General features: G+C 44.8%; 1 protein-coding gene across 1 annotated transcript in view; it reads left to right on the forward strand.

The window, feature by feature from the left end:
* Positions 1–14,165, forward strand: part of LOC311487782 (cyclic AMP receptor-like protein A) — a 54,261-nt gene that overhangs the window by 31,338 nt on the left and 8,758 nt on the right. The window contains exon 12 of the mRNA XM_084544151.1: positions 11,965–12,112. Coding sequence (XP_084400277.1) covers positions 11,965–12,112 — 148 coding nt within the window. The remainder of the gene's footprint in view (positions 1–11,964; positions 12,113–14,165) is intronic.

Here is a 14,165-nt window from a genome sequence, read left to right on the forward strand (position 1 = left end):
TAGCACCAGACACTCACACCTTCGCACTTATCCCTCCTCCTTCTCCTCCCCTTTCTCCTTCTCCTTTCTCTCGCGCTCTCCCACTTCAGTCTCTCTCAGCTCTTTTTGTGTGCATGCGTGCGCGCGCATGTGTGTGTGTGTGTGTGCGTAAGCGCTGCCTGGGCACGACTAGAGTTTTCACAGTCTGCTTCTCACATCGCCTCCCCTGTGTGCTTTATGGTGTGGGTGTGTGTTTGTTTACAAGGCTCGTCTAGATTCCTACTGTGCGCGCTTGTACGCTTGTTTGCATAAATAAGCCCTCTCTTCGGAACCTAGCCGCCGATTTCTGTGGCACGTCGCGGCTTGATGTGCGAGCGCTCCTCCTGGACGACCTGCTCGTCTTTTACGAGGACTTCTTGCTCTCCTCACGCAAACACATCCGTTTCCTTTTTAAATACCAAGCGTGGAGAAATCGGCCTCCCCATTCAAAGCCCTTTTTCCCTCCCTCTTTTGTCTTTTTCTTTAAGGCTTTGTTTAAATGCCCCGACTCCAGGTTTTAGTGTGTGCCTTTGAGCAATCAGCGTTCGGCGTGGATTGATTGGCCCCGGCGGCAGGACTTGAACCGGTGATGCGTCTGTACCCTTGAGTTCACCCTGTCGCTTTAGGAGGTAGCTCGCATCCTCCTAGTTATTCTTGGTTTCCCTCGATGCTGCGTGTGGGTTTCGTGGTGTGTATAGGCCTATACTTGCTTGCAGGGGATTTTTTTGTATGGGCTCCCTACAGCGTATAAGCCCCCCCCCTCCCCGCCTTTCTCTAGAGGAGATCTGATTTCCCTGCTCCAGGCGAGCAGCGAGAACAAGACAGTGTGTGCACGCATCTGTGTGTGCTTCAGTACGCGCCCGTGCTTTTGTGTGCGTGTGCACACGCACAACCCGGGCCAGGCAGACCTTCCCCATCTCCGTTCCGCGCTTTGAAAAACGAGGGAGGAAATCTCAGAGCAGCAGTTATTATTCATCCCTCAAAGAGAACGGGGAGGAGGCGGAGGAGGAGGAGGAGGAGGGGAGGGAGGGAGGGAGGGATGGATGGAGGGAGGAAGAAAGAGAGAGAGCCAAACGGGAGGGATGAAGGAGGGGTGGGGGATACATTAACTCTTATCTCACTGTATTTGGCATTCTGCATCCCAGGATGCGCTCTTTTTCCCCTTCTCTCTTTCTCACTCCGGCTTTCTCTTCCCTTTCTACACGGCCTTTCTTCCGTTTCTCGCCTCTACGCATCTCGGAATATCTTGCATTCAGCGCTCATGGATGTGTGTGTGTGTGTGTGTGTCTATGTGTAGGCTGGTGTGTGGTTTGCACTGTATACCCCAGCTATCTTTTGTGGTGTATTTTGTTTACTTGAACAAGTGAGCTGATGCTGAAAGGCGGTATGCAAGGTTCCAAGTCTCATCTTTATTTGTTTGCAAGCCTTCTTTATTTATCTATCTCTTCACATTCAATTTATTGTATGAGCATGGCAGCGTTGGCTTCTTTGCACAACTAAGTTTTGAACTTGATGGCTTGCAGATTTAGGAGGCAAAAAATCTACCACCCTCCTTTTCGTGTCACTTTGATCTGCGGTTTTTAGCAGGGACACGACAGACTCCAGGGGGTTGCCACCGTTCAGGGTTGGTTCTGTTTCAGTGTAATTTCACACTTAGAATATTAAGAAATCACCTCGAATGACTGCTCTGATCATGAGGTTAGACGCTCCTTTTGTTTTGACATTTTATTTTGACTTTATTTACTCACAGATGATGTAAAGCCTTGCCAATCTGAGACGTCTGCGGTGTCAGATGTCGTGCTCTTTGAACGCTCTGATTACCAGTGTGATAGCGTAGCCACATGTGGCCGCGTGGCCCAGATAATATTGGGTGGATATGTGACCATGCCTACTGTGTGTGTGTGTGTGTGTGTGTGTGTGTGTGTGTGTGTGTTTGCACATTGGTGCTTTTGCGTCTCGGGCCGTGATTGGTGTGTAACTGGGGACCGAGAGGCACACAGCCATTCGTCTACCATTGAGCAGCGGTGATGCGCCGCTATTTATCCCCATTTAGTGCGACAGAGAGCTGGCCTACAGGGCTGTGTGAAGTGCACACACACACACACACACACAGGGCAGGCCAAGAATGGACGCACACACACAAGGCAGGCCAAGTATGGTCGCACACACCAAGACTATAGATTCAGTATTATAGTGGATATGCAGTTTTTATGCACAAAAACGTGTGTGTTTGCAGACATTTAAAAGTACATTCCCATTTGTTCCCAAAAATATCACATGAAATGTTTAGCAGTTGCTGCCATTTGTAACCACAGATCCCTATTTTCTTAAGTGAAATTGGAAAAATTAAGATAATCATCCATAGTATGATTATTTTTAATACTTGGATGGGAATACCTTGCAGGCAATGGCTTCCTCGAGTCTGCAACCCATAGACATCTCCAAAGAGTTGGTTTTCTCCTTTGTGAAGCTTTGAGAGACCTTTGCTACAGCTTTCGTCAGTGGGTGGTTTCTGGGCGGTCTTTCTGCCTTGGATCGGGTTCAGGTGACTGACTCATTCGTTGCAGAATTTCCTGTTTCTTTACCTTCAAACACTCCTGGGTTTCTTTCTCAGTGTGTTTTGGGTCAGTCCCCATGTGCACCGTTGGTGTGCTGTTCAATCATCTTTACTTCATTTGGCCTAATTCTTCTGTCACATCATAAGTCTTCAATCTTCTTCTGTCTTCTGTCACATCATCAATAACTGATGGGGCCATTGGAAGACATGGATGAGCATGCCGTCACGCTGCCTCCACTGTGTTTTACAGATGATGCTGTATGCTTTGAATCAAAAGCCATCCCGAGCCATCTCCATAGTATTTTTTTCTTCACATCAATCTGGTACAGATTGATCTCAGTTTCATCTGTCCAAGGATGCGATTCCAGATGTGCTCTGGTATTTTTAAGATTCTAATTTGGCCTTTTAGTTATTGGGGCTTATTAATGGTTTGCATATTGTTTGCTATGTGTGCTCTTGTGAAGTCCTCTGTTCTTGGTAGACTTGGATAATGTGAAGCCTACCGCCTTTTCTACACTTGGCAGGATGTTGTGAAAGGGGTTTCTCCTTCACCATGGAAGGGATCCTAAAATCATCCACTTCCATGGACATCCAGGCCTTTTTATGTTGCCGAGCTCATCTGTGTGTTATTTTCTTCTCAGAAAGTACCAAACTGTTGATTTGGCTGCTCTTTCACTCGCATTGAGAGCTCCTTGGACCGCATGTTGTAGATTCACAGCAGTCGTCTCCTAATGCAATTTTACAGCTGCTGAGTCAATTGTCTAATTACTTTTGGTCCCTTGAAAGAAGAAGGGAGGTACTTATTAAAGCATGATGATCCGCTGACGTCTGGCAGCAAGAAAGGCTCTGAGTTTGAACCTGTCGGCCGCCTGCGTGGAGTTTGCATGTCCTGCCTGTGCGAGTTCTCTCTGTCTGTTCCAGCTCCCTCCCACGGCATGTTAGGTTAATTGGTGATTCCTAATTGTGCATTGTAACCGTGAATGATTGTTCGTCTCTCTGTGTCAGCCTTGTGATCGACCGGTGACCTGTTCAGGGTGTGTCCAGCCTCTCGCTTGACGCCAGCTGGGATTTAGGTGGCCTCTGCAGCCGTCGAAAATAAATAAGCAAATAAATAAATAATAACATTTCGGTGTCCAAAAAATATATATGAACCTGTATAAGTTCCCTATATGCATACTGCTCATTAAAGCCATAAAGAGACATCTATCCATGCACAGACACACAAACTGCACACATGCACTTATATGTGGATTCATACATTTATGTGCATGCATATGGTACACACACACACCCAAATGCTAAAGGAGATACGAGAGCACACGCGCACACATTCAGTGGCGCATGCAAACACAAACGCATACACACACGCACCCACACAAACACACACACACACCCTGTTCCCCCTCCCTCTGCTCTTTCAGGCACGTCTTTAAATATTCATCACTCTGGCTGCTCTGAGAGTGCCGTAAACGCTGCCTCACACTCCAGGGAATCGCTAAAGCCTACTCTATCATCTGCTCTCCCTCCCTCCTCTCTTTCCCTCTCTCGTTCGCTCGCTCGCTCGCTTGCTCGCTCGCTAGCACACATACATATACACACACACACACACGGACACACATTTCTAGCCACAGCCTCTCACAAGGATAAACTCACGTGCACAAACGCTCGGAAGGCACAGCCAGTGGCATCAGTGGACGCACAGACACATGCAGGTACATGAATCAGACGCAGGGGAACACATACACGGCGATGTGCGATGAACAGATTTTGTGCGTGTGTGCGTGCGTGCGTGTGTGTGTGTGTTAACTGGCTCCTAGCACAGAGGGCTGAGCGGTGTTGTGTTCCAGGAAACAGGATGTCTCTTTGTTTGGGTTTTATTCTGTTGGTGAACGTTAGCCGCTTTAGTCCCCCGGGGTCTGCGTATGTGTGTGTGTGCGTGCGCCTCTTCGCGTCCCATGCAGGTGTGCATTTGTCCGTTTAAGTAATATTAATTCAGTAATCTTCCCATTTTTGCATAAAACAAAAAATGCACGCGTGTCTGCGCACCATGCATGTGTGGGTAAGTGTATAATGGGAGTCATACCCTTTGCAGTTATCCCTACGTTGACCTCATGATCAAAGCAGATTATGTTCCAGTTTCAATTGTAGTGCACATGCACGAAGGCGCACTCATACACAGTGCCGACCATGATTTATTTAGGCGCCGCCGTTACACTGGAAAGAAGATTCACATGTCCATACTTATAGAGTTACCCCTATTCCTACAAAAAAAAAAAAAAAAGTTCGCAAACATTAGAGCTCTGTGCACATTTGAATGGCCGATCACATGTTTTCACTATACAATGAGAAGTCTGTCTTAGGTCAGCCAACAGGGAAGCAGCATATCCACAGGTCAGATTTTTATTTAAATGAGTGTTAATCACAGAGTTTAGGAGGTCTTAGAATCTCCAACACGAGCAATAAGTACTTAAAAAAACAATTATAATACATTATTCACAACTTTGTTTAAATTTGTTGAGAAATAAAGCCACAAAAATCTGATTATGTCTGAAGGATTAGGATTCTACTAATTCAGAACTAAATAAAAAGGCCAAATTATCAGGACGCGTAATTGGACTTAAATAAAATGGGGCTGTTTCTAGTTAATTTTCACACTGTCTGTATCTGTCTGACTGTCTCTAATGTTGTTATTAAAATTGAGTTTCTCTAATTTGACCTCAATTCAATTTTAGTTGATTTCAAATAAACCTAAAAGCTTTATGAAAATGTGCTGTACGGCGAGCATCACCGGGGCTGGTCGTATTATTTTAAAATGATTTTTTCAATATATATATATATATATGTATATGTAATTATAGATTTAAATACTCTCCTGTTGTGAGGCGTAGCTGCAGTAATTTTGTCCCTTTTAGTCAGAGAAAAGTTCAGATTTGTTGTCAGCAGTGGCACCACTTGTTTGGGTACCGTGAAGCATGTGATTTGTCTGGAGGAGGGGAAAAAAAAAAAAAAAGAAGAAGTAAGGCAGTCAGTCATAGAGAGGAGGAAGTGCAATTGGGTTCAGGATGACTTCTCTGTCTGGCCCTCCTCCACTCCTTGGGAAAGAGTTCTTGCCCGAGCTGTTAAAGTGCGTTTCACCCACAGCTCTCAGAGCGTTCGGCACAACAATTAGAGGCAGACGAAAAGGTGAAAACTCGTGGAGGGAGGAAGGAAATTGATGGCTAGAAAAGGCAGTATAGATTGTCAGGGTGGGATATTAGAAGAGATAGTGAGAGGCGGCGAATGAGGGATTTTGGAACCTGGAGAGAGAGAGACGGGTTCAAAGAGTGACTGACAGCATGATAGATGGAAGGTCTGCGTAAGCGAGCGAGGCTCGGAGACGCCGCACGAGTGCTAATGATTGACTGCACGCTTACAGGTGGTAGCAGACTGAGACTCGAAGCTACGTACGTCTGCGTGAGCGTGTGTGTGTGTGTGTGTGTGTGTGTTTATTGTTGCTGACCATTTGCTCCTGATATGGTATACACAATATCATCCCTGTTGTGAGACTCGCTCGACTACGCCGCGCACACAAACCCTGACAAACACACGCACGCACGCACAGCAGCTCAGCCAGGCATCGCCCGCAGCCACACTCTCCTTCCCACCACTGCCTCCCTCATTCATCTTTCATTAGCCCGGCTCACACAGGAGAAACAGCCTACCACCACCGCCGCCTCCCCCCCCCCCCCCCCCCGTCCTCCTCCTTCTCAGCACGCCTCCACCCGTCTCTCCGTAGCTCCCCTCTCTCTATCTAACCTCCTCGCCTTTTTTCCCCCCTCTGTCTTATCTCGGCTTCTCTCGCACGTAATCTCTTTTGTTTGTCTCGCTCGTGTCTTGCAATCTGTCTTTTTGGATATCTCTCCTCCTCCCTCTCTTCCTGGCTCTCTGCCTTCTCTGCTTTTTAGTCTTTTTCGTTCAGCCTCACTCCTTCACCTCTTTGCCCTCCTCTCTCCTCCTCCTCTTCCTCCTCCTCAATCGCTCTCGGCCCTCGTTCCCCTTCGCAGCCTCACATTTTCACCTCTTTATCGTGTTCTCCCTTCCCCTTCCACTCTCCCTCTCTCCTTCCTGTGCAGCGCCGTTTCTCTGACACTCGTCTCTGCCCACCACCGCCGCCTCCCCCCACGCCCCCCACCTTCCTGTCTCTCTTTCTCTCCCTCTCGCCTGCTCTCTTTCTTCCTTTCATTTTGCTCTCCGTCTCTCCCTCGATGGAGGGGAAAGGCTCTTCGCCTCTAATTGCGGCTGTTCCGTTGCCATGGCGCGTGTTGCTCGGCGCTGCGAGGTGCTGTCTGTGTGTGTGTGTGTGTATGTGTGTGTGTGTGTGTGTGTGTGTGTGTGTGGCAGGCAGATGATTGCTTGCTGCCAGCTCTCGTTTCCCGGACGCCGATCGCGTTTCTTTGCGGCAGCAGGAAAAAAAAAAAAAGAGACGCCAGAAATAGCCCCCCTTCACACAGACCCACTCACTCTCACCGCTGCGCTGTCAGAGAAACACACACTGACACACACACGTAGGCAGACGCACACACAGGCACACATCCACTTAATTTCCTCTCCTTCTGACATCCTCAATGCATGTGACCTAGGTTATACCGTATGTAGACACCTTTTCACGCATGCACAGACTGCGATGTGTGTTTATGCGTATCTGCATGTGTCCGACTTCCTCTGCGTGCACGCATGTGTGTGTGTGTTTCCTGCGTCTCTCAGGAGGTTGTGTGGGGACTCCTGATTTATTTCACCTTTAATGGGAAGTGAAATGAATGTGAGCAGCAGCTGGTCTGGTCCTCGGAGATACCGCGGTAGGCTAACCCAGAAAACAGGCAGCGTCGCTCTGAAATGGTCCTTATTCTGACAAGCGCCAGGACACGCCACTCTACGCTCCACTAGGTGCACTGTTGGTTTTATTTTAAGCTGCATTTAGACATTTAGTTGACACCCTTACCCAGAACGGCTTCTGGTAGGTTCTCATTACAGCTTCATCTGCAAACTCTGGCCAACCCAACTTGTGGTTTTCTTTCTGTCACAACTTTTGAGAGGGTTGTTGGATGATGAATGGAGACAGATTAATGGCAAATAAACCTTGCAACCTCACTCTGCGAAAGAGGATAAGAGAGGATTATAACCAGATTTGTGGACGAATCTCCATAATCATCTTCTGTGCTGTTCTCTTGCAAGTCTGGGTTTTTATGGATAGAAACTGCTTATTTCTCTACCTGCTTAGTTTGACAGAGTGCCTTTGTAACCTGGAATTTAAATATGCAACAATTTTGACATTCATTGCATAGATGCTGGGAGATACCTAGCAGTTTGTCAATACCTTTGCTCATTTCATTAATTTAAATATACTTTAGAAACGTCATCTACTTCTTTAATTCAAATGAAACCACACTGACATATCACAACCACAATTTACTGTTAGGGACGTCCCAGGTTCGTGGCAGAGCCAGGCATTTTAAATGCATCAGTATGGGCTGAAATGAAGGCAATCTAAATTTTTTATTTAACTCTTTTGTTTGTTTCCAGCTGGAAGGATTATGTGGTTGCACGGGTAATTGACCAGATGCAAGTTAAAATATGTTATCGCTCTTCTCTTCGTGAAGATCGGTGTGTCAAAAATTCAGCCAGCCACCTCTTATTTCTAACCAGCTTCGGCGGCCGCATTAGCAGGTAAAAATGACAGAAGTTGCTGGCAGCAGGTCATGTAAGCTGTCACTAATTAATGTTATTTCTGCCAGTGACTTGGTGGCAGGCCAATATAAAATGTATCTGCTGTCTTTCTCCAACATTTCTTACCACCAACACCAAATTGACACCAGATGATAGCCGACCGACTCCAAGATTGCTGCTAACGCAAACAGAATATTTCCTACTGCTGCATCTTCACGTTAAAAGATTTAATTACTGCTTTGGTACTGATAGCACCTACCATTACCGCCAATCAAAAGAGTGTCTACAAAACAAAACAGTTATTTTTTGAAGGAGCTGTCACAGTGATCTGTTAGATGAAGATCTGCATGCATCAGGCTGCACACTTCCAACTCTACAAACCGCGTTTTCTGTTGCCACCAATTAGCCAGGAATTAATTGTTTTGCGATCCCCACTTTGTTTTTCATTCATATTGTATGAATAATTTAAGATAATTTCATAGTTTTGAACAGTATGTCTCAATATTCCAGTTACATATCTAATCAATCAACATTTGAATAATTATACTGACTGGAACGGCTATGTTTACATGGAGGCAGCATATTTTTATGTGGATTCACTCTCAACAGATGAAGTGAAGTCGAATTGTTTCATACTCAGTGTTTTAACAGTATATGTCATGAGCAGAAGTTCAATTCTAGTGGAGAAATTAGGGAAATTACATTTGGACACTTGGATGCAGATGTGGAAAGTTGGTGCAGGGATAAAAATGCCATGTTGGTCATGTGTGTACACTTTGGCTTCAGTAAAGATGACATTACAGGGCAACTTCAAGCTTAGTTTAAATTTTTAAATACTGTTGAAAACTATTTGCATCTTTGGTAGTGAACATCTAATGAAATATTTTCATTATATCCTTTCTACTAGCGCTTCAGACTCAATGTGCCATCCATCATCTATTTTATGACATTACTCATTTAGTACTTGTTGAATACTTTCTTTAAAGTTACGAGAATACGGAGCCCAGTTGCATCAGAAAGATTCAGTTTCATTCATTGTCTGCAAATTTTGCAATTGGTTGTGAAAAGGGGCCGTGACTAAAACGATCGGCCATCTCAGTAATCTCAGCGGTTGGATTTTATTTATTTTTTCTTTTCCAATTGAGAGTGCAATTTTTATAAATTTATCTTGCATCTCATGAGAAATAACTGCGCCGCTACTTGCCTATCAATGGCACCCAGGTGCTTTTCTTCTCTTACACTGTCCTTAAATGTGTCCAGATTAGATTTATCCATTGACTTAACCATTGACTTTTCAGTACTTTAACTATCTATCATTGAAGGAAACTCTCTTATGGGGTAACCCTGCCGATATGTTTGATGTTTCTCCTAATGCCAATAAATCCCATTACAAGGCCTAAACCTGCTAAAGATTTCTTCTACAGTGGTGCCTGTGGATCCAAAGCCTGGTTATTCATCAAAAAATGTTCAGCTTCTTTTGAGACAGGCGTTCTTTGTCCTTGTCTCTTAAATACCAATGTGTGTATCAATGCACAGCTGAAAATATTTCCCAAACTGTGGCTAAAGTGTCCTATTCTGACGTAGCCTGTTCCCTTCTTATCAGAATATGAGTCTGGTAATGCCCCATAATGGACAGTGTTTCAACCAATATAATGAAAACAATACCTCTGTGTGCAATTGGATGGTCGTACAACCAATCGTAACAATCAACTCCAACGTGCTCAAATTACGTTCATGACAATGTTGGGTTTACTCTTTTGTCCATCACCACATAAAGCCTGTGGGGAAGTACATATTGGCTTCCTGGCTAATAGTGCCCTACTTTCTTAGGAAATTACTATTAAGGCCACAACGCACCAAGCCGACTGTTGGCTCTTTACCGGCGTTAGGGAGCATTTGTCGCCCTAGTTGTTCTGGTTTATCCGCACCGTTGCCACTAACTGGACACCTGCTGGCGTCTTTTCAAACAGTTCAGCACAATGAATCGTCACGAGTCAGTCACAGAGATCTCTCTGGATGACTGTTAAGCTCAGCCAACCAGTGCACCAGAAGAGAGGCTGAAGTGACGAAAGTACATTTTTCATTTTCAGCTTTCAGACACACAAATATTTTCACAATGACGAGATCATCTAAAATCATTCTGAGCATGACTAGCACGATTCAGGACAGACTACTGCCACCTGCTGGTAGGAAGAGTTATGTTTCTTTCTCATATGTGCTAGCTGTTCGTAGCTGTAGTTGTTGGCGGTGTGTATTGCACAACATTTGTTCCAAGCGACAAGAGTTGCCAATAGCTGTTAATGTCAGTGTTGTGTTTGTAGACCTTTAAACTAAATGGCCCTTTTTCCTCGATTTAATAAAATTTATCATTTGGTGTATTTTCCTTAGTATAATTGTATGTGTGATGTATTGTTTCTTCGTGGTCGTGTGCCGAAGTCCCAATATTGGCGATCCTGTTGAGAAGTGATTAACGTGAGAAAGGGCACTAGTGCTATTGCCAAAGATTTCACCAAATCATTATCATTTTAAATAACTGGAAACAGATCTAATCCTCAGAAAGTGTCAGTCAAGTAGAGATGAATGACTAGTCTCACGTAACGCCTTGTAACCCCAGTACAACAGCGGTTCTTTTTTTCAAATGCTTGTTGTAGTCTTTTTTTTTTTTTCATCTTCCTTCCCTGCGGGACGCAGACAGCCTGGGGATGACTTACCCGACCCAGAGGTCAACCACCTTGGCCACTTAGTTCACATTGCTCACTCAACCCTGGAACAACACAACAACACACATGCAGAAAATGCCATGAGCTGTGCGCCGTTTGATTCTCTCTCTAATAGATCAATAAAAGACATTAGCGGCAGGCTAACCCAGCGAGCAGCGCTAATACAGGGTTAATCCAGGGTTAATGGCTGGGCAGCGTCGTTCTCGGAGGCAGCCATTTGTTCTCAGCCTCACCGTACAATATCGGGTTCTTCTTCTAGTCGTGCCCCTAGGTTTGCAGGCACGGGGAAGGAAATTGAAAAGAAAGGAATAGAGGATCACCCTCATGAGTCGAGATGAAAATGAGATATCCAGGTAGATGAATGCAAAGAAATGGGAGAGATATCTGAGGGAGGCCGTGCCGCGTGTGGGGAACGTGCGCGGAATAATAAAGAAGATTGCATGGCGAAATTGTGGTCAGGAGAAAGCTGGAAACTCAGATGAGAGAGAAAAAAAAATGGTGAGAAGGAAAGGAAGGGAGTTGAGCGCTACACATCTCCCTGTCCTTGTAAAGTGCTGCGTGCTGTCGAAGCGGCAGCCAAGAATGTGTCAGCCCAGCCGTCTCACGCTGCCTAATGGGCTCTTAAACGCTGATATAAAGCTCACTCGCTCTTTCGCCCTCCCCTTTTCCTCTCTCTCTCTCTCTCTCTCCCCCCCCCCCGTCTTCTGCCTCTGCCACTTGCTCTCATTACCTCTCGTTCTCACCCTGTCCCTCACTCTGTCACTCACTTGTCCTCTGCCTCTCTTTCACTCTCTTACCGTTGCTCTATCAACCTCGCGCTCTACGTCTTCCCCCCTTTTCTGCCGTTGCTGTCTTTCTCCGACTTCTCCTTCAATTACTCCATCCGCACCTCTGTAGGTTGTCTCTTTATTTACAGCTTTTTTATGGGTGAACTCAACACTTCTCTTTCTCTTTCTCCTCCACCAGGCTTCATAATGCCGTCTACCCTCAGGATCCGTCCTTCCCCCTCACCCTGTTGCACGTCCTGTCGGCACCGCTCCATGGCTTGGCCAACGCCTTCGTCTTTGGCCTGGATAGGGACTGGTGGAGTCTAGTGAGCCCAACTGGCATGCAGGTACAGAAACTGCAAACGCACACACATCTATAGCCCCCGTAGAGTAAATACGAAGGTAATATTTCCACGATGGTCATGTTTGGTCCTGGTAACATTTCCGTAATCCTTCCTTACGTGGAGACAATTCTTTGACAACATCACAAGTCAACGTTTAATTGTGTGGTACAACTTAACAAAGTTTCATTTAGTCAGTGGTATACCAGGTGATCGATCAACATTGCTGGCTAGAGTACGTGTATATGCAGTCAGCAATGTCATGGATTGTGCATTATGAAAGAAGTTTTATAGACCACTGCAGTGTACATTTGCTCAGTCCTTTCATGCTCACGGGTGGATAAAGCCCAGCATCCTTTGAGTGAAAGGCATACAACTCAAAGTCTGAATTATTATTTTTGAATTTTTCAGTCCGTGCATGCTGGAAATGCTGGAGAATATTTTATGTTTTTGGCTGCTGTGTGAAGGAGAGGACCTCGATTGTGTTGGTTGTCAGCTGAATTAGAAGCACATTTAGAGGAGGACTGATAAAAGCTCTAGCATCTACCAGCTACCCAGTGTTTACAACCAGACAAAAATTCACAAAATCATCCATGTGTCCTTGTTGGATCATTTATTGGTGAGTTTATTGCTAACACTCTAGATATCATTATCAACATATCTGCTACATCAATATGTCTCGGAACCAAACCGTCTGTTACCATAATGACCAGAAACTGCAAGGCCAAATTTTCCTAGTTAAGACGAGAAAGCTGACCAATAAAGACTAATAGACGACACAGTGAATCGCAAAGGACAAATTGAATTTTCAAGGTCACCAATCTCAGTGTCTGGTAAAATAATTGTTACGCCATTGACTAGCCTGTGGGGCTCTCAACAATACGCAATTGTCTTTTTCTCTCTAATTGAAAATATATGACCGGTGTTGAAATAAATAACAGCCAGATTTGAGAGATGATTTTTTTGGAAACTGGCTTAATTTCATAGGCTGTAGCCTTGTATAACAAGAAATATATTATTATTAACAATCAACGGTATCATTGGAGCAAGTCGAAAGGCGATATTTCTGTTCTTTTCAACCTTCTCAGGCTCTTTTGGAAGGGAAATAATGGCTCAGTGTGGTGTGGTGTGGTGTTCGGACCGGGGCTACAGATGCATTCAGAACTACAGCAATTAGATTAGTTTTGTTAAATACTTTAAAGTATCTTTCTTTTTTTTTAATTTAGCAAAATTATCCAAAGCACTCGAGCGTCTGTGTTAAACACAAAGTTCCTCTATTGGCCCTTGACAGTACTCATGGTGGGCGGCTGTGGCTCAGGTGGTGGAATGGTTTGTTGATTGTGGGGTTGATAGTTTGATCCCCAGCCCCTCTATGTGCCAAAACGTCCGTGGGCAAGTCATTGAACCCAAAATTGCTCAAGATTGCAGGTGGGCATCTTGTTTTCTTACGGAACAGTAGAAATAATAAAATAGCTTCACTGCATTTTTATACAGTATGACAAGGATTAAAGATTTATTTGTTAAAGCTAAATTTTTTTTAACCACAGAATGACTCAATGAACACATTCATCATTCCTGTGTGTGACCGGTGTGATTTATTCGTTAACAACTGATTCTAGCCACATGTTGAATGCTGCTCGCCCAGTTTACTCTTTGCATAGCTATGACTTGGTCTGCAGGATCCCGCAAAGTTGGCACAGCTGGCAATAGTTCACCTATATGAAGGGAAAAACTGCCAACAGGTGTTCTGACTTGTGCCAGTGGTGGGAGACATACCAGAAAGACTACGACGCTCCCCAACAGCCAGACACCAGCAAACAGCCAACAGTTGGCTTGGTGTGTCATGGCCTTGAAAGTAATTTCCTAAAAACGTAGGGCACTAATAGTCTGGACAGAAATATTTAGTAGGGGAAAGTTGCTCTGAAGTTGGGAAATGATTATGCCCAACCAAATAATTTAGTCAGGCTTTATCCAGGGATGTTGATTTTGTTCACAACAAAAAGGCTATGATTGATTGTACGACTATTCAATTGCATGCAGATGTTATTTTTTTTTTCTC

This window comes from Chelon labrosus (assembly GCF_963514085.1).
Source record: "Chelon labrosus genome assembly, chromosome: 5".
In the NCBI taxonomy this organism is placed as follows: domain Eukaryota; kingdom Metazoa; phylum Chordata; class Actinopteri; order Mugiliformes; family Mugilidae; genus Chelon; species Chelon labrosus.